This window comes from Anas acuta, chromosome 13, assembly GCF_963932015.1.
Source record: "Anas acuta chromosome 13, bAnaAcu1.1, whole genome shotgun sequence".
Taxonomy (NCBI): Eukaryota; Metazoa; Chordata; class Aves; order Anseriformes; family Anatidae; genus Anas; species Anas acuta.
The window spans coordinates 11,850,312-11,876,122 of NC_088991.1; the positions used below are offsets into that span (position 1 = coordinate 11,850,312).

Genomic DNA, 25,811 nt, shown 5'->3' on the forward strand with positions numbered 1-25,811 from the left:
GCTCGGACAGCATCCACGGAGCAGTGAGGCAGCTCCTGCAGGGAGGGGGGGAGCTGATCTGTCCCCTGGGGGCAGGCAGGCAGCACCCGCTGGCAGCTCAGCGCTCCGAGCCCTCTCAGGAGGTGATGCTGGGTAAACACATTTATTATTTATTTAACCGCAGACCAATATTTGCTTTCAGCTGAGCCGGGTTGTGTAAATGAGCCTGGGTGGCTGGTGCCAGGAGCCTGACCACGCCATTGTGGCTGCTGTGGGCTCTGCCACGTGGCACCGTGCTCGGCCGGAGCGCAGACCCCGTCCCTCCCCGTCCCCCTGCCCCCTGTCCCGCCGTACCCAGCACTCCAACGCGGTAGTTGAGGGTGATGACAATCACGTTCCCGTAGCTGGCCAGGACGCTGCCGTCTATCATGTTCCCCGTGCCCTCCATGTAGGAGCCCCCGTGGATGTACACCATCACCGGCTTGGCCCCGCTGTCCCGGATGTCTGGAAGGAGAGGAGGTTAACCACAGGACCCCGCCAGCAGCCGCGGCACCCTGCCGAGAGGCAGACCATGGAGGAGGAAGGCAATGCCAGCTGCCAGGACCGGGAAGGGGGCTGCAGCAGCCAAACCCAGAACCCAAAGCCTCAGCAGAGACCTGAGAACCACCCACCACCACCCCAAACCCTCCAGCCCCTCTCCGGGCGGTGGCAGCCCCTGTCCCCGTCCCAGCACTGCTGTCCCCTTGCCGGGAGCTGCCCAGGGTCTCAGCACATGCCGGAGAGGCATGGGCTGGACCCAGCTGCTGTTCCCCAGAGCCAGGCTCTGGCCGCGGGCAGGAGCTGGCACCTCCGTGGTGGCACCGGCAGCGTGGGGTGCCCCCAGAGCCTGTCCCCGTGTCCCTTCTTCAGCTGGCCCCAAGCCCTCGGCTCCGGGAGTGCTGGCAGCTGGCATTGCGGAGGGGCAGGGACGGGGTGTGCAGGACCTGGAGGGCGGGGGGGCACTGGTGGGCGCTCCCACCTCTGTCTCTCCCGTCCCCCCCCACCCCTTCCAATTCCCTGGGAAGGCAGAAACCTGCCGGCTGCCGGGATGCGAGCCCATGGCACCCCAGTGCCCGGACACAGACATGGCGATGAGCAGACAGTGCGTGCGCGTGTGCGTGGCGGGACGTGAGCGCCGAGGACAGGTCATGAGGCATGGAGTGAGGATGGGGAATGGGACCCGAGGGACGCGGAGGGAGAAGGCTGGGGGAGCCTAGGGCAGGGAGCAGCCACGCGCTCCCTCCTTTGCCTGCTCTTATCCCGGGGAAAGTCCCTGCTGGTGCTCAGCACCTGGCACATCTCCACCGCGTTGCACCCATCGCAGCGGTGGTGCCAGCTCCGCATGGTGCCCAGCCCTCCCCCATGCTGGCGAGCCGGTGCCGACGGACTTTGCCCTCCCCTGTGCTCGCCCACACTCAGTGCCTTGCACCGGTGGGCATGGCTGGCTCCAGACACAGCCCTCACCCCCCTCGGCTGCCCCAACCCCTGCCCCATCCCTGCCTCCCTTGCCCCCCGCACCGCATCGCCACCGGCTGCCCTGCCCGGGGCCGTCCCGGTGCCAGCCCTGCTCTGGCAGGAGAACTCTTGCTGGGGCCGCCTGCGTGAAATCCCAACAGCTGAAACGCCAAGCCCGCGGCTCTGAACTCTCCTCCCTGCCACGCACTGTCACCGAAATGCGAAGGGACATCCCTGTATCTGACCGGCAGCAACGGCGTAACAGGGAAAAAAAAAAAAGTTTCTTAATCTTCGCAGCACATCTTGGTGTGCAGGGATTTACTGCAGTCAAATCACTTAGCGTGGATGCCAGTTTACACCCTGGTACAAGAGATCCTGGGGCACAGGTTACTGGGAGACAACAACAGGTTTTGATACTGCCAATGAACGGGCTTTTCATCTGCTGCCCAGAACCCAAATGCCATCTGTCAGGACAGGCTCGAGCTGCCCCAGGACTCCCGCAGACCACGAGGTCTCGGTGCCCTCGCCGTGTTACAGCTGCGTCCTGGCAGACCTTTCCTCCCGCCTCCTCCTCACATCCCTGCAACAAAGCAGGCCGAGTCCAGACCCTGCCGACGAGCAGCCCTGTTTTACCCCAAATCGCCTGCTCTGCAGCTTTCTGAAGCCTGGTGCAGATCCTGAATCACACCCATCTGAAGCTGCTCTTGCTCTACCTCAGCTGGCACGGATGCCGTGGCCACAAGCAAGACCTCGCTCACGTTGGGAAAAGAGCGGGTGCAGCATCCCCAGCACTGGGGTACAAATCCTGCTCCAGGTGTGGGGGACAGCGAGCCAGGGGCGCCGCTACCCCATGGCACGGCACCTAGAGCTGTGTGGGGCCGCTCCTCGCCAGCACCCGCAGCGTGGAGCGAGGAGTGGGCGAGGGCACGAGGGGAGGGCGCAGGCTCCCGCTGCGCATCGCTGAGTCCGGAGGGATGAGGCTGGAGGTGGAATATGACCGGGCTCGGGGTGAAATGGGCCCAGGTGCCCGAGGGCTCCCTTGCTCCCAAGCTGCCATGCTTCCTCCCGGCCCTCGCTCGAGCGGAGCGGGGCAGCCAGCAACCTTCTCCTGAAGCACAACCCCACAAGCTTCCCCCGGAGGAGAGGAAGGGCCTGAGCCCTGCACAGCCGGCCCCCCGGCCCCCCGCCCCGCGCAGCTGCCCAGCGCCGAGACAGACACACACGGGGCTCCCTGGGGATGGCAGCGGATGGCGGGCAAACGGAGTTGCTTTGCGTGTCATGCAGTGGCAGCCTCGAGCACAGAAATACCTTCGTCTTCATCCCCGTCATTATCCGCTAAGTCCTCTCCCTGTTTCTTAGCGCTGGCTCCTAGGGACCAAACACGAGGAGACAGAACAGAAAGGAAAACAAAACAAAACAACAACAACAAAATAAAAAAAAAAGAAAGAAAGAAAGAAAAAAAAAAAAAAAACAACAAAAGAGAATTCAAAAATAGCATGATAGCAGAGACGGTGGGGCCAGGCCTGCGCCCCACAGCACTGCTGGCTACTCACACTGCACCTCTCCCAGAGCCACGGCAGGGCAGGGGCAAGGCTGCCCCGGCACCGCGATGCCGCTCCCCGGGGCCCTTCCCAGATCCTCCCCGGGGCGCTGGGGGCAGCGAGCATCCCCGAGCATCCCCGAGCCGTGTCCCCGCCTGCCCCTGCGGCCCCGTCAGGCAGCACAGCCATGGGGTGCGCACAGGGGGCCCCACCGCTGGCTGTCCTCTGCCACCAGCACGGCCGAAATGCCACGGTGCCCTGCAGCCCTGCTCATCACACCACAAACCACTGGACTGTAATGGGAGCATCCCCATGCCACAAAAAACATCGGTTTCTGTAAGGTCCTGCAAAACTCGGAGGTCCCGCCAAGCACCAGCATGGTCCCAGGGCCCCGCTCCTTTCAGCCCAGCTCTGTCCCAGCAAGGGGCTGCTCCATCAGCGAGGTGCAGCCTTGGGTAAGGATTAGATGAAGTGAAAGTGGGTGCAAGAGTGGCTGGGAAGCCAAAATTGGGGAGTCACTCCCACTGCCACCCCAGGAGGTGACAGAGTAGCACCTGTCCCACCTGCAGATGGCAGAGATGAGGGGACAGGATTTGAGTGTGACAGGAATCAGTGATACGGGCAGCTCCGTGGGGCCAGGTGCAAACACCCATCCTCAGCAGGGATAACCCGCGGTGCTGGCCGAAGCCCTGGCTGGGGACAGCAGCCCCGTCCCGCTCAGAAGACAAGAGCAGGGCGTGAGGGGGAGCGGCGAGGCGCAGCCGCTGCTGGTGAGCTGCACAACCGTGCTGTGACCTTCTGCTGGCAGCCCACCGAGCCGCGAGGACCAGGAGTCTGGAAAATCCGTCAGCAAGTGAAGTTTGAGGGAGACAAGGTCACCCAAATGCTGACAGCAGGAAGCTGAAGGGAGCTGTGCTCACGGCCTCCCCAGGCAGGACAGGCCGCGGGGCAGCGGTGACACGGGAAAGTGGCTCCTGCTGCACAGGGCAGGGTTAAGCTGGGCAAAAAGAAAACCTTTCTGGCAGATAGGGCTGAAAGGCAGTGGAAGTGATGGCCTGGGGAGGGGATTAAGGAGATGTGTGACAAATGCTGGGCACACGTTAGGCGGAGCAGCTCCTGTCCTGGGGCAGGGACATCTCCAGAGCCAGCCCGGTGATCTCTGTGCCCTGCCTCCTCGCAGCCGTCCGGTTCCAGCACCCCTCCAGCCTCACCCAGGAGCCCCTGCCCTCTGCCCTGGTGCCCCAGCATCCCCCTCCTGCTGTGTCCCCTTCCCCAGGCGGCACACACAGCCCCAGCCTGCCTGCAGACAGGCGCCGTGGGCTTGACCGGCTGCATCTTCGACAGGGAGAGCTGCGAGCCCAGAAAGCACTCAAATGACAAAGTACCCGTGCAGTGTTTGCTACGCAGAGCTCCTCTCCAGCTTCCCCGGTAATGCACGGGGAGAGGGATTTTCTCTAATGACTGCTGCAGGCAGCAATCCTTCACCCGCCCCGTGCTTCGGAGCTGTGGCTGGGAGAGGTGGCACGGCGTGGGGAGGGAGCTGGCTGGGGCAGCAGCTGTAGCGAGTCCAGCCGTGCTGCTCACCCCATAACTACACCGATGCCCCGCAATCCCACAAGAGAAACAACACAGTAGGTGCTCTCACACCTCACTGTTTGCTCGGTTGCCTCCCAGCACCTGCTATTGCAGTGCCACCGCAGCAGGAGATGCTGCTCTGCTCCAGCACGGGCTGCAGCCCACAGCCCAGCGCTGCCCTCCTGGCCCACGAGCTCCCTGGGCTCGTCTGAGCTTGGTTCACAGCCGGGGAAACCAAAGGACTTGTGGCTCCTGCTCTCCTCAGCCATCAAAAATTCATTCTGCTCACCCAGTGCCAGTGCCTGTTACGCTGCTTGACTGCGCGCTGACTGCGGAGTGACACTGTGCAGGGTGAGAGGAGGGATGCACGTGCGCTTATCTGAAGTCCCTAGGAAGATTTAAGCCCAAGTTCAGAAAAAACAAAATCAGTTTTGCTTAAACAGGAGCATCCGCACCGGATTTATACTATCTTAAGCAAACTGTTCCAGTAGCACTGACGCCAGTGCAAACAGTGATAAAGAGGGCAGGGATCCCAGCTCCTTGCAGCCGTCGTGGTGCAGATAAGAGAGGAGCAGGAGCAGGACCCAGTCCTTCTCCGGCTCCAGCAGCCGGGCAGGAGCCTTTCCTCCCTGCTGCCCGGCGCCTCCCTGCCCCTGGGCGATGCTGAGGAGCCATCTCCATCCTCCTGGGGCTCCACAAAAGCGCCAGACTCCTCGTGCCCTGGTGCCTGCCAGCACTGACGCTGCCCCTCACCTTTGTACATCACGTCCTGGCACAGCAGCAGAGCACAGGGGTGGCCACGTGCCCCCAGCCACGCCACAGCGGCCAGGCTGGTCCCTAATAAAAACCAGGGGGTCTGACACGAGCATCCATAGGCCCTGTGCTGTGTGCACGTACACGCTCCTCTGGTGGGCAGAGCTTTAATTTCACAGCAAAACACGAGCAGCAGCTGAAGCTAGATGGTTCAACAGATCCTCCTGCGCTGTGCATGGCTAATTAGTCCCAAAGTGCTGCTGCCCTGCCCTGTCCCAGGAGAGGGGAGCGATGTGCACCCAAGCAGGAATTAGGGCAGGGAGACAGGGACGTTTTTGTGTCTCGTGGAGACGGGGATGATTTCTGATAAAATCTTAGCCCTTTGGCCGCTATGAGATGAAAACAACAGCAAGGTGAGAGCCGAGGCATTTCTAACCACCAAAATACTAGACAGGCTCCCGCTCTGCGAGAGGAGAGCTCGTTGACCAGTCATACACAAAATGGCCTTAGAAATAGTAATCAGGAGCATTGCTGGACAAGATGATGTTCAAACGACACCAAGTCCGAACAAACAAGCGCTGCAGGTGTGTTATCCTCGCCCTAAGCACTACTAACCCAGGACATTCAGAGCTAAGTGCCTCTTCACAAGTGATTCAATTAATTCGAGTCAACACACACCAGCTCAGCGGCCGGAGCTGAAGGGCAGCGGCAGCAGCTGGGCGCTTTAATCCTCTGCACATCACGCCTGGATGCCCAGATCCCTGGCTCTGCCAGCACGGGGCAGGAGGCACAGGGCAGGAGGCACATCCCCGCCGCCTCCCCGGGAGCTGCCACCGCATGGCACAGCCACCAAAGGCATCCTCAGAGCCACTGCGGGGGAACTGCTGGCGGGCAGAGCTGGTGGGGGGCAGAACAAGGAGGAGAAGGCACCCGAGGTGGTTCATCGTGCCCTCTGCCACCCCTTCTCCTGCCCTACCCCAAGCCCCTCTGCTCTGCCCGGGCTGCGGGGGGCTCCCGCGGGGACCCCAGCCCCAGAGGGCCGGGAGAGGAAGCGCTTTGAAGTGTCTCGGTGTCGCTGGCACAGCCTGCGCCGGAGGCGGCGTGCGGAGACTCCCTAATGCGCCAGCCCTTTCAGGGGCAGCCTTGGCACTCGGAGAGATGGCGTGTGAATAGCCAGGACAGCCACAGGAAAAGCAAAGCAAAGAAACCAAACGACAGAACTCAGGGAGGGGGGGGGAAAGAAAAACAACAACAACAAAAAAAATAGTCGCTGGAAGGAAAAGAGCTCCCCAAACCTCTGAGCCCAGCTGCGCCAGCCCCGTGAAACGCGGGGGCACGAAGAGAAAAGCGGCAGAGCCGGGGCCCCCTGCGCGGGGTGCCCGGCACGGCGGTGCGGAGGCGGCGGCAGGCGGGGAGGGCAGCTCCAGCCCGGCAGGACACCTCCTCCTGAGCCTTTCAGAAGAGCTGCTTGGCCCGGCCGCGGGCACCTCGGGGTAGCGAGGAGGATGGGGCGATGCAGGGAGCAGCCTGGGCTCTGCCTGCCTGCGTGGGGCTGGGCGGTGGGATGGAGGCAGCATCCTCCAGGGATTAAGGGAGATAGGAGGGGTCTGGTTTGTGCATCTCTGCTCCCCGGCCTGTGGCACTGGGGTTGGATCGGGATTATTTTGGGTGCCCAAGCTGCAGTGCAGCGGGAGGAGCCCCGCACAGCCCTGGAGACAGCGACGAGACAAAGCGGAGCTGTGTCTGCGCTGGAGATGCTCTGCCGCCTCCGGGGAGGCTGCAGCTTAGGGAGGGTGCGATTTGAGGAGGTGGAGAGCACATCCTGAGCTCGCACAGCCGTGTCTGGGAGTGTCTGTATGCGTGTGGATGGATGAATATAGGGATGCACACAGCCCTGCCAGCACAGCCGAGGGCAGAAAGGGGGCTGGGGCAGAACACGGCAGGGTTTACACGGCCAGGCCAGGACTGATGCTTTAACCACAGGGCTCTGGCTGCTAACGACCAGGGATGCAACGAGGGGAAGAGCTCAGGCCCCATCTACAGCCAGGTGCCCCCCTGAGCGGGTCGGTTCCCATGGGTGGGAGGGAGCCCCTTGCCTGCTCTGGGAACAGGCGCATTTATGCGTTCCCCATGACCAAAGGGACCGGGAAGCAGGGGCTCAGCCTGCCAGCAGCTGTTCTGAAAGGCCCGGGAGCACAGGAGCATCCTGCTCTGCCCTCAGCCCGGCCGCGGGGCAGGAGCCCAGGCGGCCGCAGCACCCGCGGGTCCCTGCGTGCGGGGAGCGGGCGGCAGCGGGGCAGGGCTGCTCGGGGCCCGCGGGCGGTCGCGGCACAGAGAGGCGCTGGAGGAGCACGCCGCGGGGCCAGAGAGAACCGACAGGCACCCTCTCACTCTCTCTCACTCTCTCTCTCTTTCCTCTCTGTGCCTCTCTGCCGGTCGGCTTGCTACATACCTCCTTTCCTACATATTTTCTTGTTGGGCTTTCGGGTGCATTCCTTGGAAATCCGTTTTACTGTAAAATGAATAAAAGACTACAAAATAACAGGAGGCTCCACCGGCTGGAGGGGGGCATGCAATCACAACCACGCTGCCGCCCACCCGCCGCCCCGGGACCGCGGGAGGTGGGGAGGGAGCGGCGCCGTGGGAGGAAAACTCTGGGCCAGCCGTGCTGGGCGGGTGGGAAGGGGCGGCCGAGAGCCCACCGGGACGGAGGGGCAGAGCCGGCGAGGCTGCCCTGAGCGGGGCAGAGCTGCCCCGTGTCCCATCCAGCCCCCTGCAGCCCCCCGGGGCTCCCGCGGTGGTGAGGCTGTGGCGGGCACGTGGGCAAGGTGCTGCCTCCTCCACCCTCTACTTACGGTTCAGGTGGGGTGCCCTGCGAAGGAAAAGGTTAGCCAGGAGGCAGCCGGTGCTGCTCGGCCTCACCACCGCGGGACCGTGCCCCCCAAATGCTCGGCTGCAGCTGCAGAGCGATGCCCCCAACCTCCCGCCTGCGCCAGGATCCCCCAAAAGGGCTTTTGCGGCCCTAAAAAGGGCTCTGTGGCCCCTTCCTGGCCCGAGCAGCCCGGCCCCGGGAGAGGCAGAGTGTTCCTCCCAGCGGCGGCCGCAGCCCGTGCCCACGGCTAGCGCATGGACCTGGGGGTGGGAAGGGGGGAGGAAGGACAAACCCAAACCAACTCAAGACAGAACCTGGCACTCGGCGCCTGGGGAGCACAAACCAGCTCGTCGCTCTGTGGATCTGCGGTCAGAGAGTCTGATTCAGATTTAGCAACACAAGAGAGGAACCCGTGACGATGCCATGGAGGTGGAAGGGAGAGAGAGGGGGGGGGACCGAGAGGCGTGGAGGGGCGGGAGCACGCGAGACAGAGATGGCAGCTGAGGGCGAGCTGAGTGGCCAGAGGAAGCTTTCCACGAACAGACAGCATGCTGCAGGGTCCACAACCACATGCGGCAAACACAACACCCAGGTGAGACCAACCGCTGCTGGGCAGGGGCAGGGGCAGGGGCAGGGCGGCCCCCCCTGCCCTCCCAGAGCGCTCGCTCCTGCGGGCGCCCCGGCGGGGACTCACCATCCTCCGTGGGGATGTAGATGTTGAGGTACAGACAGTCCTCGTTGGGGTCCTGGATGTAGGTGGCCACGATGTCCAGGTTGGAGGTAAACCAGATGGGCAGCATGATCTCGGGAACGGCGTTGTGGATGTTCTGGGGGCAGACCGGCGAGAAGTGGGTAGCGTTCCTGATGCCCGACCAGGAGGGCGGCGGCTCGGGGGGCATGAACCTCTTCTCCCCGACGGGGGGGGCGGCGTAAGGCACCCCCAGGTACTGGTCCACGGGTCCCAAAATCTCGCTGGGCAGCGGCACGCGCACCCCCCGCAGCTTCCCATAGTGCGTGTTGACGGTGGGAGAGTAGACCTGGCCCTCCATGCGCACGACGGCCGAGGCGAAGCTCAGGACCCACAGGGCGAGACGCAGGTCCCAGCCGGCCACCAGCTCAGGCACTTGGAGAACAGGGGGCAAGAGAGGGCTTCTCCAGAGTATCAGCCACATCGTCCGGGAGGAGCAGCACCAACATCCAGGCCTGAAGCTACCTGGGGCGAGGGCTCAGCGCATCCCCATCACCGCAAGCCTCCGGTTTGCCCAGCAGGAACGGCCAGATCCGTGGGGCGGGAGAGCCCGGAGACTCAGGGACAGCGCCCCAGAGCGACGTGCCGCCGTGCCTCAGAGCCTGCGAGCTGCCTGCTGCGGTCCCCCTTCGAACGGCCCGGCCCGGCTGGGATTGCTGATGCTGCGGAGAGACGGAGGGAATTAACAGCAGACACCCTGCAAAGAGCCACAGGGCTGCAGCACCCGGGGGTGCCCGCTCCTACCTGGGCGCAGAGCGCTCCCCGTGCTCGAGAAGGGGCTGGCGTTCACCCCCCCGGGGCAGGAGCCCGGGCTGGGATGCTGGGGAACACCCGAGGTGCTCCAGGAGACGGAGCCCCGAGCACGTGCGGACACACAGACAGCGCCCGGCCGCACACACTGAGCCCACCCATGGCACAGAGGGACCCCCGGCACCGGCTGCTGGGTGGGCAGGGGTCCATGGCCACGTCCCCCCCCACTCTGCTGCCCCACACGGGGTGGCGGGGGGCACGGACACCGGGCAGGTGGCTGGGGACGGGGACCTGAGGCCGCATGTCAGCGTGCAGGGCTGCAGTGGGGAGCCCTGGCTGGAGGCTGCCTGGATTTCCAGCGCTCTGCCCTTCCCCTCCCCGCTCCGCCTGCCGCATTCAGGGCTTATGTAAGGGCCCCCCCTCGCCTCCCCCCGGCTCCCGGGGACGGGCACACCGTGGCCACGCTCGCTCGTGGGCTCCTGGCCTCGGTGAGCCGGTCCCTGCTGAAGGCACTGCTCGGGGAGGGGGTCAGAGGCTGCCGCCCGTCTCAGCCACACGTGCTTACCCTGGCGGGGACGGCAGCAGGGCACCTCCATTTGGCCCCAGAGCATCCTTAGGTGCCCACCTGGTAAAAGCTCTCCGAAGCTCGGAGGGGAGCAGAGCTGCACTGGAATTACTGGAGCACAAAATAAGGGCTGTGTGCAGATGGAAGGAAGAGGCTCTGCTCAAGGCTCAGCTGGGCAGGGACTCCACTAATGGAGAACACCTCATCCAACGAGGAAAATCCGCAGAGAAAAAAAAAAAAAAATACACAGAGGGCGTCTCAAATCTGCACTGCACATGTGCAGGCAATTCACTGCCGGTCATTAAGGAAATGGGCCTGTGCTGTGCCTGCCCTCCTGGTATGCCCAGGGAACACAGCAGGCTCAGAAATCAGTGTCTGACAGGCGTAATAAGAAACACTCAGCCCAGAAAATCACGTTGCTGCATCCGGTCCACCCGAGCAGTGAGGCTGTGTAGGGCTGGGAACGCAGATGTGCTTCCAGAGCCCACAGACAGCAGCGGTGTGAGACAGGGACGGCACCAGGAGCGATGGGCGAGGAGGAGCAGCAATATCCAGGGCCTGGGCATGGCCCGGGGACACCCGGCTGGGGACAGCCCTGAGGGGTGAGGTGTCACGGCTGGGGGCATCCTGCTCTGTGCCCCCGCCTGCTGCCTGACCAGGGGAGGTGGCACCAGACAAGCATGCACTGCAGGATGCTGACACTGCTGCGTTACCCCAAAACAGGTGCTGGAGCCTACAAAAAGCAGTGCAAGGGCAAAAGAAGCGTACCAAGGGCAGAAAGGCAGCCGAGGCACCCCAGCACCCCGAGCTCTGCGGTCACACCACTGCTGCTGCTGCCCCAGCTCCGGAGGAAAACCATCGCTCATCTGCTGAGCACGGCGCTGCTGGAAGGCAAAGCATCCAGCCCACATCATCTGTCCTCGTCCTTTGGATGCCGCGGGTTAGGATGAAGCCAAATTATTAATGAGTGTCGTATCTCGTTGGCACGCCTGGGCGCTACAGGCAGCCTCGATACTGCCCGTAGCTCCCGGCAGAGCCATTCGCTGCCAGCCCTCGTTCCTGCTCTGCAGGAGCACGCCGCAGCCCTGTGGCTTACCAGAGGATTCCCTGGCTCCGAGCTCTCCCAGAGCCGTGGCCGTGCATCGCCTTGAGCATGGCAGCTCCGGCACTGCCTCAGCCAAGGGATTTCACAGCGTGAGGCACACCGGGCACCACAAAATTAGGGCTGAACTCACCACCCGCTTCCCATCCTTGGGGTGGCTGCACACCTGGCATAGCCGCTGTGTCGTTGTGTACTGCACAATGAAGAGATAGTTTTATTTTATTTTTTAAAAAGTAAAACAGAGCCCAAAACAGCTTCCTGCTATATCTCCTCCAGATTATGCTATCAAGATATCCTTTTGGGTTGCTTAATCCTCACCCATGGCTCTTCCAACAGCTCTGTAAAACACAGGGAAATCTGAAGACAAAAAACTGTCTGTTATGGTAGAATTAAAGTTCCAAGTACACTTCCATAATGCAAATAAAATCATGCTACGGGATTTGCAGTTGTCTCAAATTATGAGCTGTGTGAAGCATCAGAGACGGAGATGAGTTACGTTAGCAACAGCCAAGTGTGTCCAGATAGAGATGCACAGTCAAGACCCAACAACCCGAATGTTACCTCGGAGAGCCACAGAGTGCTGACAATAAAATCCACATCACGCTATTTGAACATTTGTAATTCCAGATTTGGTTCCATCGTTTTTTTACAGACTTTTCTCCTCCATCTGCCGATGCCCCTGCAGCACAGAATAAAGGCACCCAAACAATCTCAGCAACATGCTCCTAAACCCTCCTATATTTGGCTTGGTTTTCAATTACAAAAACAAAAACAACGCAAGCCCTAAATCTGGAACTCCCTGGGTTTCAAATGCCTCATTTGGGATGATTACAATCCCCCCGAAACACATCTTACCCGCATATTGCTGTTCTGCGCTCTGCGCTCCCTGCTGTAACTTCGTGTTAGCGTAACATTTAGTAGGGGAATTTAGCCTTAATTTAATATCCACGGGCTGCCACCAACACCAGCGCCCAGCCCTCTCCACCAAGGTGTCCCCGGGGGCAGCTGCAGGAGCCCTGCATCGCTGTGCTCACCCCAGCGGGGCTGAAGGCTCCTTCCCCCAGCCTGCCCAGGCGCACGCAGTAATGAAGGAGAAGATCCAGGAGAGGACGTTTCGTTCGGGAAGCTATTCCCTCGCATCCCACGGGAGGTGGGAGCGAAGCGTCCCCAGGATGAGCCGCCTACGGCTCCTCCCGCTGCTCCCGGCCAGCCCAGCTCTTCCCCCGGCAAAGGTGGCTGCTGCCTCCCCGCAGCCCTCGCGAGCGCTGGAGGCTGCCAGTAGGAAATGGAGGCTGCCAACTGGAAGTGAAACCCGGCTCGCCCGGGCAGATACGGCCAAGCTGGGGACACCGAGACGAACGCACGAGCGAGGAGCCGGGAGAATAAAGCCGCTGCAGGCATCCCGGGTCGTCCTGCCAGACCGCGGAGGGCGGCTGGTGCGAGCGGAGGAAGTGAGGCTGCTAACTGTTAATGATTTTATTCATGCATCTTGGAAAACAAACGCTGTATCGGTATTTCCACGACTGTACTGTCTGCCAGGCTGCTCCCTCCCCAACAACAAGACGCTCTCCATGGAAACCTGAGCAGGCGGATCCCGCGAAGCCGCGGTTGCAGATGCACAGCGAGGCGTCCCCGCGCCAGCCACAAGAGTCGGATCCACACCTCTGCTGGCTGAGAGCTGTGGGCGAGCGCTGCCAGGCCGGGCCCTCGCATCGGATCTCCGCTCCCCTCCCAGCAATCCGCACCCCGCTGCTTCCCTCCCCGCCAGCCCCCTCGCTGCTCTCCTCCTGCACGCAGCGATTTCGGCTCTTGCGGTGCCTTCTGCCTGGCCGGCGGTGCTGCACAAACCTCGGGAGCACAGGAGCTGCAGCAGCACCGGGCTGATGCTCCCATGTCCCTTGGCCCCAGCATTTCTCTGCCAGCCATCCTCAGCTCTCACCCTCCGAGGGTTTTGGCCTGGGTTGGTGCTGGAGGGTAACACCACGGAGCGGTGGTTAAGCACAACGGGTTGCGCCCAGCGGGTCTTTCTGACACCAGGTTTCTCATCCACACTGCAGGCAGACGTTTCCCTGTCCTGCAGCGCTGGGGGAGCAGTTCTGGGCATTCAATCCATCACACAGCTCGTGCACAGCAATAAATGGGTACCAGCGGCACTCGGTTACGCTGAGCGGGGACAAGCAGGGTTTCAGCAAGGTCTGCCCCGCTGCTGGTACAGCTCAGCGTTTCTCTGGGTGACCTAAACGACAGGACGAGGTATGTTTTAAAATCTGCACACAACACCCAGGGCTTTGGAGGCCAGGGCTGGAAGTTGACGTGCTCCTGACAAACTGGAGAGAGGGCTGAGCGGTGATGGGCAGGGCTGAGAGGCACTGGCAGGAGAAAGCAGCAGCATAAATGCGGGCTGGGGAAGAAAAGGCAACAGTGCTTCTGCCAGAAGGGTCAAAAGGGCTACAGGGGAGTACAACCTGAGCGTGAGCCAGCGTGTCATTGTCACAGGAACGGGCAAGTACCGGAGGATGTGTAGGACAGCTTATAAAGGCACACGAACTGCCTCTCGTTATTCTGCTCTCCTCCAGCTCATAACGATACATCAAGCAATGATGCTGTTCTCCTCTAGAGAACCGCTTCATCCCCAAAAAGATTTGGGCCAACCAAGAGAGGCCACAGGAGACCAGCAAGGCCACAAAAAGCCTGGGAAGCATGGCCTTGAACAGAAGCCTGGAAGACAAGTCCTGTCAGCAGGAGCAGTTTTACAACGTGGAAAGGCTGCTGCAAAAAAACGCCCAGAACACTCTGATGCTGGACTCAGTGCTAGGGCAGTCATGGCAGCATCCTTCCCCTGCCCTAAAGCCTGACCCTCCGTGGACGAGAGCCATCGGTGGTGACCCTGATGGACACATCCCATCATGGTAGCTGAGCTGGGTTCAAGGTGGACTCGGGGGAGACAGATCCAAGGGCTAAAGGTGCATGCACCACCCAAACCCAGCTGGCATGCAGATACAGCTAGTCATCAGTCATCTTACCCCATAAACAGAGGACAGCCCAGAGCCTGCTGAGCTGGGTGCCAGGATCTCCTTGAGCAGGGACGCCTCTCAAGGCTACTCCTTGAAGCCGAGAGATCCCTTACCTGTGACAGATGCTCAGCAGGTGACTGCTAGCTAGCTTGTTGAAACTCTGCAAGTAATTTACTAAGCATGCTCCAACCTCGTTAGCTTAGCCAAGTGACATAAAGGATTGATGTGCACACAGTCCTCCAGGCATAAACTGTTAAGCCTGGGATTGGGATAGGATCCGGTCATATCTAGGCTTCTCGGAGTTTGGACAGCAAAAGGAACTCCGTGCTGAACCTCCTGGCTCACCGTGAGGGTCTCCCTGAGGCTTGCAGTCTGACCCTCTCCTCTGTGCAGTAAATAATGAAGTGGCCTTGCCATCACGAATCTTGTTAATGTCACATTTACCATTAGAAAATTGTTAAATCGCTGTCTCGCTCACAATTAAGCACTGCTAAATCGCTATTTTCATCAATAAATATATTGCTGCTTCGCTCGTGTGAGTGAAGTGCGGAATTCCTTTGTGGCAGGAGGAGACGCTTCCACGTTAAGAAAGAAGAGCCAGGTGTACACCAGGGAAGGGTAACGGTAAGCTCATCAGCAAAGGGTGCTCCAAGGCAGGTGGACAGAGCAAATGACACCTCGGTGTCCCCTCCAGCCCAGTCCCCTCCACTTCTCATTCCCCTGGCTGGCAGCTCTGTCCCTGCCCTTGGTGGCTCAGCATCTAGTGAAAGAAGAGCCATCTCGGCCATGAAACCATCAGTGTTTCGGAGGCTCTGAGGGAGCAGAGCACTCTGGAAGCTTCCCAGCAGCACGGAGCCCACCACAGCTGTCCCCTGCTCTGCAGGTCTCCCTGAGCGCCCCGTGCCCCCATCTCATCCTCCTCCCAGAGGCACATCTGCAACACCTCCGATAGCATGGCACCACAGTCACTCTGGTGGTACAGAGGGAAAAACAGCCACAAACCTCACCCTCATCCACTTCAGTTGCCAGATACTTCCCTGTGACCCGCCTTTTCTAACTTCTACCCACAGTATCACCAGTACTTAAGCAAAGCTGAACGCCAGGAGCCGATGAGACACTCAGCTGTGCATCCAATGCCCTGGGGAGAAGAAAGATAAGAGACCTCAAGAGAAGCCTCGGTTAAGTTCCTCAGTGCTGCAGGAACATATGTGGGACAGGAGCTCTTAGACAACTCCCAGACACATGCCGAGATCCTCGAGAGCTCCCATTCAAAACAGCAAAAATGTTGCCCCAAATCCCTAGAAATTTCGGTGCCACTTCTGCTGCCGTGCCCACGGCCCCCTGCTGCGATCTGGTCCGGCCCCATTTCCTCCACGCCTGGTGAAAGGTCCTTCAGGAAGAAGCAGATCCTGCCCGCCTCGGGAAGGACTCCAGGAGCAAGGCAGACCTTTCCCTTGCCCACACTCCTGCCTTTCCAGACTTTCTTTTTCACTGGAACTGGCCTCCCCGAGAAGCTGCGGGTGACCCACACCTTGAAGGTGTTCGAGACCAGGTGGATGAGGCGCTGGGCAACCTGATCTAGTGGGTGGCATCCCTGACCATGGCAGGGGGGGATGGAAGTGGATGGGCTTTAAGGGCCCTTCCAACCCAAGCCATTCTGTGATTCTGTGATTTTTGGTGCCGATCCCAGTGCACTGTTCGACGCCCTGCTCCTGCCTCCTCCAGAAGGCACACAACCCAGTGGGTGACATAACCTGGCTCCCTTCCAACTCCCATTTAGCATCAGAAGCTCCAAAAACGCAGGCAGTATCTCAGTGTCACTGTGCAGGGAGCGGCGATGCTGCTGAAGGACAGCCGGTGAGCACTGCAGCAGGGACAGTGGTGGGGTAAGCACCCAATACTGCCGATGCAAGTGCAGGGTGGCCTCCGTAGAGGATCCAAGGACAACCTTGTGTTCGTCAGCCTGGGCTGTCTGGGCGTGGGCCACACGTTCACCTTGAGCCGGTCTCCATTTCGACTGACCTTCCCACTCACTGCTTGCCAGGAGCGTGCAGAAGGCTGGGGGAGGGCCGCACGGCACAGCAAGCAGCTGCTGTGCGAGCAAGAGGCTGTGGGACAGATCCCTGGCTGTGAAGAGGGCAGCGGCAGCAGCCTCTTGGTGGGCTGCCGGACTTCCCCGCCGCTCACAGACAGCTGCTGGAAGTAGGCCGTTCAGTGCCACGTTCTGGGGAGAAATAATCTGGATTATCTCACGTTGCAGCTTCCCTGACCTCAGCACAAAGAAACGGCAGCAGCTTTTCTCTCCCTCACCTTGCCGCTTGCACGGATTCAGTTCACAAACGCTTCCCTGCAGGGGCAGAGGCTAATGAGAACCACTGTCTAAACAGCAAACACAGTGCCACGGCCTTGGCACGGATACACACGCGCTTGCTCCCCAGCCAGAACAACTGGCAGCGAAGGAAGAGCGCCTGACCCAGCCTGGCAGATCAGAGAGCCCCGGAGGATTGTCCAGAAGCCCCTGCAATAGGGCTGCACATGCTGCGCCCTGCGCCCTTAGCAATAGCCAGATGGGGCATTGCTGGACGGCAGCTTCAATGGGCCCTGTCCAGGCTGGCGAGAGAGGCAGAGTGGTGTCAAGTAGGGTAGAGCAGTAGTGCCAGTTGGAAGGGGTCCACAGAGATCACTGAGACTGAGTCAGAGTCAGAATACCTCAGGGCAGACCCCAGGTTAAAACTTAGCTCCTCGAGTGTTATCCAAATACATCAAACACGGACAGGTGCTGGGCATCTCCCACCTCCCCAGGAAGCTCTTCCCTTGCCAACTACCTTCTTGGTAAAGGAGATTTTGCTAATATCTAGTCCGAACCTCCCCTGGTGCAGCTGTGAGACATTCCCACATCCTGTCACTACATACCCGGAGAAGGGAGGAGTACCTCCCTCCCCGCATCCCCTCCTCAGGACGATGTAGGGTGCCATGAGGACACCCCCAACCTCCTGTCCTCCAGTCCTGAGAAACCCAAGTGTCCTCAGCTGCTGCTAGAGCCATCGAATGGGAAGGGACCCACAGGATCACTGAGTCCAACTCCTGGCTCCATACAGAACCACCCCAAAAACAAACTCTACCTCTGAGAGCGTTGTCCAAACACTTCTTGAACTCTACCAGGCTCGGTGCCATGACCACTGCCCTGGGGAGCCTAGACCCTGCCCGCAACCCTTCCAGTGCCTGGCCACCCCTTCAGCACCCAGCGGGCTGAGCCCAGCACCGGGCCCACCGCCAAGGCCACCTGAAGGGCACCGGGCTGGTTAGTGCCAGCTAGTGACCTGTGGGGCATCGACCACCTCGGCCATGCTGGGGAAATAGCTCTGTGAGCTAAGATCCACACTCGGCAGCTAGCGACTGGTGCAAACCTCACCCGGCAAAGAGCACGCTGCCGGCACAAGCAAGCTCCCCGCGCTTCCTTCCCCAGCTCTCGAGCTGCGCGCTGACATTATCCCAGCTGCTCGTCGCCATCCCCCTCACATCTGCCAGAGCAGCGGCTTCTGTGTCCTCTCCCGAACAACCGCCTCCGAAACAACCGTGCCTAGCAGGGCCCCCGGTTTTTCCTCCAACACTAATTGTTATGACTGAACCACTTTAGGGAGCAATTACACAAACACGAGACTCTTTTCAGAGGAACAACCTTCCGAAACTCTATGTCCAAATATGTTTGTATTTCCTGAGTTAGCAACAGCAGGATTGAAATTTAATAAAGAAAGGAGACCAGTGCCAGAGAGGCTGGTTTCGTGCAGTGACACCCCCACTTCTGAAAGGCCCCAAACCAAACAGCAAGTACGAAACCCAGCTCTGATGGCATGTCCTTCCCCAAAATGTCTTGTATCCCAATCCCCCACGCTCCTTTCTAGGCACCCAGTTGCACCAAGGCCAGGGACCCCCCTCTGGCCACCAGGCCATGGGCAGCTTGCACGGGACACTGCCCTGCCCCGACCACCACCCGTGCCAACAGCTTCATGCACGCTCGGAGGGAGGCTGGGGAAGCACAGGGAGCGCAGGCAGGCTGAGCGCACGCAGCCAATGCTTCCCGTGGAATAGCGTGGTCCGGAGGAGGCTCTATAAATGTAAGGAGGTGGGCTGGGCAGAGAGGAACCGACTGCAGCTTAAAATACAAAGACTTCCTGCGAATGCGACTGGAGAGGGTGGACAACAAAATCCAAGAGTGCTTTGAACAGGAACAGCTACACCAAAATAAGCCATCAGCGTTTCATTTTTACTGACTCAAAGCAGGAAGCCAAAAGCACTTAATCACAGGTTGTAATCTGGAATGCGGTTGTGAGAACCTCCGGTTTCAACAGCAGAGCTGATAAAGGATTGTTTCCTTTACTGACACCTGTCCCAGTCACCTATTTCTTCTGATATCACTATCCATCACTTCGTCAGCCGAGCAAAGTTTCACGGGGCTGAGCGGTAAGCCAGGTCATGGGGATGATACAGCGCGAAGGTAATCAGTAATGGGGCAAAGAACAAATATAAGGAAAATGGTTGGAGAGAAGCAGGAACTAGCTTTTCCATGGAAGCTGAATGACAACGTAACTAGTCTGTTTCCCTGTGCAGAGATTATGTTCCAAGTTATCTGGCAGTGTCCAGCCACCACCTTCCTGCACCGCCCTGTCTTGCTCCACCAGACACCAAGTCAGCCAGCAAGGCAGCGAGGATACGGAGCACAGCGGCTCCACAAGGACAGCACATCCCTGTGCAAGGGGCGTGCAGGTGATCCGCACGGAGCCACCCCTCTATGATCACAGAGCAGGCAGCAGGGCTAGGCTCACTCCCTCAGGAAGCTGGAAAGCCACGACTGGCAAGGAACAGCAGGACAGGCTGATCGCCCTAATACCACCACGCTGGTGCCTGTCCAGACCCAGTGGCACCAGCAGCCAGCCACTGCCTCGCAGCACTGTGGCTTTCCCCGGGCTCCACCGCTGGAGGCAGCTCCTGCAGAGCACCAGGGCACTGCTCAGTGCTCAGGGGACCGCGCTGCCCTGCTCACAGCAGCATTGTCTTCACCCACAGCAGGGGCTGTGCTGCTGCTCTGCAGAGCGCTCAGGGAGGGGAGACGCGGATGCTACTGGAGTGGGGTAGAAAAAAGGGATTTGCAAGCACTGGTTCCAACGCACGGGATGAGCAGAACAGCACGAGCATTTACTGAGACTGTAATGCCCGTTCCCTCTGTGTCCGCCAGCAAGCAGGGCTCGCAGGAAACATCAGGAAGGGAATTCGAGAAGATGGAGGTGGGAAAATGCCACGCGCTGCTGGAAGCGCCAGCCCCGCTCACAACGCCTGTCCTTGCCAGCCGCCCAGCTCACCTGCAGCATCAGCCCCCCCCCGCTGCCAGCTGCGCCCCGGCCCCGTGCAGGGATGGGGGACGAGCTCGGGGCTGCAGACCCCGGGAGAACACGAGACAGCTTCGAGCAGCCACGTCCTGCAGCAGCCAGCGCTCTGCGAGGTGACGTCAGCCTGGCCAGGAGCTGGCAGGCAGGACACGCCGTGCATGCAGGCTGTGCTGCTCCAGACACTGCCTGCCTCCCGCAGACGCCAGGCCCCGCGCTCCTCGCCCGCTACGGCTTATCTACAAATTGAATTTCACACTTGTGCGCCCCCGGAGCAGGCACGCGGGTGCTGCAGAAGCCGCCCTGCCCCTCTGCATCCTCGCCCCACCCCACCACCGAGGGTAGCTGCTGCTGGCGAAGCTTTGTCTGGGGGCACCGGGAGAGCTGAGCTGAGCTCCTGTGCCTTGCAGGGGTGGAGGCAGGCTGACAGCCCAGCCCTAGCGCACGGCAGCCTCCGCTCAGCCTCCACCTGCAGCAAGAGCCATTGGCCACCCGTGTTCCTAAAACAAAGCCAAAGCTGGCACGACCGAGAAGGAGACCACAGAGAACACGCGGGCTGGAGGGTCAGCCAGCAGCAGGGTAGCTCTGCAAAATCCCTCTCGCTCGTGCTGCTAAGGCATGCTGAGGACTTGAGGCCATGCAAGCCAGCAGCTAGGAAAGAAGCCTGTTTAAATTTAATCCAAAATGTACTTTATATTTTTCCCTTGTAGCTTTCTCCTCCCATATTTTCTATCTTCGAGCACAAAAAGCAGAAAGCCTTAAACCTCTGGCAAAAATCCTTTAATGTGTTTTACTGTAAAGGCTGCCTAGTGTTAAGAAATAAGCTGAACCGGAGCAAATCAGGCAGCCTGCGGATGCCCTGGGAGGCGAGGATGAAGCAGGACAAGCAGGCGGGCTGCAGGGACCAGCAGTGCCAAGGAAAGGCGGCCCCGGTGCCAGGAGCGCACCCGTGCTCCCTGCCCAGGTCCCCGAGCACAGCTCTGCCTCGGCAGATGCCCGCTTTGAAGCCTTGCTCCCTGTGGGGGCCAGAGGAGGTTTCTGTGGCCAAGGGGTGACCGCGTGGCTCCCCTGAAGGCTGTGAGCATCCAAACAACCTCAGCGTGTGAGCGTCTGAGCGGGAGGGCCCAGTGGCAGCGGTGAACAAAATGGCAGCGAGGCGGAGATGGAGATGACGTTGCCACCAGCAGCTTGGCAGCACCACGGCCACCCAGCTCCCCAGGGCCTGTCCCCTTACAGCCCAGCCCCGTGCCCTGGTCTCGCAGCCCAGCACAGGCTCTCCTCCCACAAGACCTCTCCCAAGCCCAGCCTCGTGGCTCCCCACTGTCCCTGCGATGCCACCGTGCCCCCCACACGCAGCGAGCTCTGGGGCAGCGCCGGGGCAGGAGCCCAGCTGCTAGAGGGGAAAGCATCCTGCACTCAGCAAGGGCCTGCCCCGTGCCAGCTCAGAGCTGGGCAGGGATAAACCCAGTGCAGAGCCCAGAGCTTCTGCTGGCTGCAGCCTTCCCACGGGCACATCACGGAAATCACGGCTCAAAGCAGAGGTGCGCCCTGCCCTGCACGCTTCCCTGCCGCTAGCCTGAAGCATGAGCAATTTGCAGCTCAGGAGCTGTCCGAGTGTATCTCCGTGTATTTATTGGTCCTCAGGGAACCTCTCGTCCTTCTTGAACTTGTCCCATTTCTCCTGGAGCCAGCGTAAGGTTTTGCTGTTCGCAACACCTTGTTCTGAGGACTTGTGTGCTCTGGCAGCACGTCTGTGAGCGGCAGCTCCCCTCCTCCTGGTTTGCACCTCCTGCTAGCGGCGTTTGATGTGACCTTGTACTTGCATGGCAGGAATCAGGGAGCAGTTAACCTCCATCCTTTCTGTCCTGGCCTCCTGTGATTTCTGTAGCTCTATCTGATCCATCCTCTGTTGTTTCTTTCCCAGCCCGAAGATCCTTGCCTTGTTCAGTCGTGGCCACCCCCGTGCCAGCAACCCGCAGGTCACACCGCACCCTGGGGCGCGCTTCTCGTGCTCCTGCAGGGTGGCAGCTCTCCGAGAGGGGCTGCGTTGGGCAAATCTCTGCAGCGCCCCACGCAGATGGGACCGTGATGCCAAGGGTGTTCTCAGAAGTCTCCTCCCCGTGCCCATCTCAGAAACCTTCCTGAGGCTCTGCCAAACGGCCTCGCCTTCGGAGAGCCCCAGCAGCCCCGGCCCAGACCCAAACAAGGCTCAGGCACAGCCAGAGCCCTGTAATGCTCCCTAACGCAACCTTCCCCAAACTTTGCCACCTGCTCCGCTGGCACGGCCAGAGCATCTGTCCACAAGGCAGAGCTTCAGCTCCGCTTGCCAGGCACCTCGCAGGGTATGCTCACGCTGGGATGCAGTTTGAAAATAACAGATGTTACTACACTGCTCTGCGTTTTGCAGTGTCAGGAACAAGGCTTCTTTACCAACAATCCCCAGAGCTCCTTGCCAAGGCAGTCCCAGCCCAAACAGCGCTGCCCGGCACAAAGCCCTGCTCACAGACATCACCCCACACCCTGAGCCCTGCAGGACGGACAACGCAGCAAGGACAGGGGTTCCTCACGTGCCTGCAAGAAGCAGGAGCACAGTTTCATCATGTACCACTATCACCTCTTGTGAGCCCAGACAAGTGACCAAACAACTGGCACGTATCCCCAGCAGGCAAAACTTCCAAGCGCTGCACGCAGCGGGCAGGACGTGGCAGTGCCCCCAAGCTCCTGCTCCCTCCCGCAGCTCCCGCTCCCCCCCAGCTCCCCCTCAGTCAGACTCCCTCCAGGGGCTGAGTGATGTGGGTTCAAACCACCAGCGCTGGCGGTGGCAGGACCTTTTATTCATTCCCCTCACACGCCCTGCAGAATCCTGCTGAGGACAGCACACAGAGCGCCGGGCAGAGCCCGGTCCCTGCCCCCTGTCCCCTGTCACATCACGTTAGGAGACCACCAGAGTTTCTCAGCCAGCGTGCGGCACCACGCAGCTCTGCCTCTGCCACAGCTTCCCCCTGAGCACCCAGCACCAGGACGCATCCTGCTTGCTTCTCCTGCCGTGCCCTTGCCAGACTCCGTGCCACGGACCTGCGCACGCCCTGGCTTTGGCTGGGGATGCAGGTCCAAGTGCCAGGCCCTGGTTTAGAAGAGCCTTCCGAAACGCTCTGTCAGCAGCAGCAGATAACCACGGCTCATCAGCAGAGGAATCGCTGTCTGGGATGCCACAGGGAGCAAATGACTGTCCCATCCCAGCGGCACTAAAGCCCTAAGGACAGAGCCAAGCTGTCCCTGTCCATCGCTCCTGGGTGCCCATCTCTGCACAGGGGCACAGACCTCGTGGGTACTCAGCCCTCCCGTGCCATGCATGAAACTCCTCAGGGTCTTCTGCGGCTCCTCCGCAGGCCATGCCCAGAAAGCAGCTCGCCACGCTCCGTGCCCCATCCACACCGACTCCCACCATCCCTCCATGCTTCCACCCGGGTTCCTCACCACTGCGGCTGCCACCAGTGCCACCTGGGCACACCACGGAGGTCTGCCCGAGGCCACAGTTGGCTCTGGATGGCTCCGAGGGTTTCCCTTCTCGCCCACCTGCCACACAGAGGTGGCTCCTGGCAGGGAGGGGAAGGGAAGGCTGCAGCAAGGTGCTGGGGAGGCGGCAGAACCGCGGTCACAGAGGAGGATCGGGAGCTGGCAGAGCTGCTGTTGGTCAGGGATGGCTTAGGTGGAGCTGAAAGGACTTGATGACCTCCAGATCCCTTCCAAACAAGGTGTCCTAAAATCCCTCCTCCCTTGACCCAACGGCAAAGCCAACAGGGACCTGTCGGAAGGGTCTGGCCGTCACCATCTCCTCGCTCTCCCTCTGGGGAGAGCCAGAGAAGCTGCCACCTCCACAGCTGCAACCTCAGCGAGCGCCCTGCCAATTCCCAAACCACCTTCTGGAGCCCCGGCAGGCTGCTGGGCATGGGGCAAAGCAGCACCAACCTGCCCGGCACCTCCATGGGTGCAGAGCCTGCACGGGGGCTGCGAAAGGGGCAGATCCAGATGTGAGGGGCCCAGCAGGGCTGCCCCAAACGCGTGCTGCAGGGCTTGTAAGGCTGCAGGAGGCGGCGGCACGCAGCCCCTGCCAAGATGGGCACCGGGGCTCCATTTCCCGAGCACACGGCTGCGCGGCGCCCACGTGCCCGCGGCCGGAGCCTGCCCCGCGTCTCCCACCCGGTGCTCGGGAGGTTCGGAGCCGCACGTCTGCAGGTGTCCAACCCAGCTCCCCATCCCGACGGTACCGTGTAACCATGGCAACTGCACATGCGAGCGGCAAAGCGAGGATCTGGGCTAACTGCAAATGCAAATGAAGCAAACACATGCACAATGCTAAAAGCGTGACCTCTAAATGTCAGCCTTTAACCATTTTGCAGACACCGGCTCCGGTGGCTGCCGCCCGCAGAGCCCTGATCCCACGGGGACCTGGGGGCACCCAGCCCTGCCCAGGAGGGTGCCGAGGATGCTCTGGTCCAGCACAGGAGGTCAAGGGGTGCATGCGCTCCCCGAGAGCACTGCGTGATGGGCAACGGGGGCACGTCCAGCCCTGCTGCTGCACGGCACAGCCACCTGCAGCCTGGGGACGGGCTGCGAGCAGGGGCAGCGGGATGCGCTGCCATGGGGGACATGCGGAGAGCTGGCTGGAGGGCGTTGGGTGCGGACGGGGGCTGCGTTGTCGGGAGCACCCTGCCCGCCTGCAGCACGCCCCTCGGTGCTGCCCCTGGTCCCGCCGCACGGCCTCGAGCCCTGCCCAAGGCGCACGGTGCCGGAGCCCCCGGGAGCGCCCCGTGCGCCCTGCCCGGGACCGGGCGCACCCGGCGCGGCGGAGCCCGCTGGGCACAGGGGGCCGGGGACGGCAGCTCCGAGCCGGGTCGGGCCGGGCCGAACCGGGCCGGGATGGAGCCGGCGGCACGGGGCAGAGCCGCGATGGCCGGGCCGGGCCGGGCCGTGCCGGGCTGGAGCGGATCGAGCCGAGGCGGGGGGGCCGCGCAGCTGGGCGGGCGCACAATCCCCCTTTCAGCCCGTCGCCATGGCAACCCGCCGGCTCGCCGCGGCCGCTCATCCGGCCCCGTTAACCCCCGCCGTTACCGCCGCCCCGCCCGTTAACCCCCGACACACCGCGCGGGACGGCGGCCACGGCACGGCACGGCACGGCACGGCACGGCCCCCCCGGCACCGGCACCGCCACCGGCACCGGCCCCCGCCCTCCCTTGGGAGCCCCATCCCGGCCGCCCGGTGCCCCCCGTCCCGGTGCCCCCCTCCCCTCCCGCCCGGTGGGTGCCGGCCGGGGCCGTCGGGGCGCACTCACCGTCGGGGGCGGCGGCGCGGCTGGGCCATGCCGGGGGCGGCGGCGGCGGCGGCGGCTGCTCCGCGCCCCGCGCTCCGCTCAGTCCGGCCCCGACCCCGCACCGGGAGCGCGCGGCGCGTGCACGGCGGGGGCGGGCGGGGGAGGGGCCGCCGCCGCAGCACCCCTTCGGTGCCGCCGCCGGTATCACCGAGGGGCCCCCGGGACCCGCCCCGCTTCCGAGGGATGCGCGGAGAGGGGCACCCGGTCCCTGCGGGGCTCTGCGACCTCGGGACCGCACCCCCGGGACCGCACCGGCACCGGGGACCCCTCCCGGGCACCGGCACCGGCAGACCCCCGGGAGGGGGGCACCGGCAGCGGCACCGCCCGGGGCACCCCGCAGCGCCCCGAGCATCCCGGTGTGGCCGTGAGCATCCCGCTCCTGGGGGGCCCTGCGGTGTCCCGGGGGTCCCACCCGGCCCAGGAAGCCCCCGCAGGGCCCCGAGCACCCCCAACCCCCCTGGGCATCCCCGCAGCGCCCCAGCAGCCCGTCCCGCCGTGCCCTGTGCCCACCCTGGGCGCTCCGCACAGGCCCCTCTCCACCCGCCCGCAGCCCCATGGTGCCCTGGCACAGCCCTGCCCGTCGGAACATCCCCCCAAAAAAAGAATTTTGCCTCTGCCCTGGGAGCAGCCCCCGCCTCTCCAGTGCCCCGCAGCACCCAGCCGGGC

General features: G+C 61.9%; 1 protein-coding gene across 7 annotated transcripts in view; it reads right to left on the reverse strand.

Moving 5' to 3' along the window:
- NLGN3 (neuroligin 3) overlaps positions 1-25,259 on the reverse strand; it is a 32,680-nt gene extending 7,421 nt beyond the window's left edge. The window contains exons 1-5 of one of the 7 annotated variants that reach the window (XM_068696969.1): positions 25,107-25,259; positions 8,909-9,624; positions 7,795-7,854; positions 2,782-2,841; positions 334-483 (exon numbers count right to left, since the gene is read on the reverse strand). In XM_068696969.1, the coding sequence (XP_068553070.1) occupies positions 334-483; positions 2,782-2,841; positions 7,795-7,854; positions 8,909-9,386 (748 nt within the window). In that variant the 5' untranslated portion in view covers positions 9,387-9,624; positions 25,107-25,259. Of the gene's footprint in view, positions 1-333; positions 484-2,781; positions 2,842-7,794; positions 7,855-8,908; positions 9,625-10,277; positions 10,297-10,337; positions 10,483-12,234; positions 12,593-25,106 lie in introns of those variants that run through there. The other 6 variants (XM_068696970.1, XM_068696972.1, XM_068696971.1 and 3 more) reach the window with 6 other exon arrangements.
- Between the last annotated feature and the right edge of the window lie 552 nt (positions 25,260-25,811).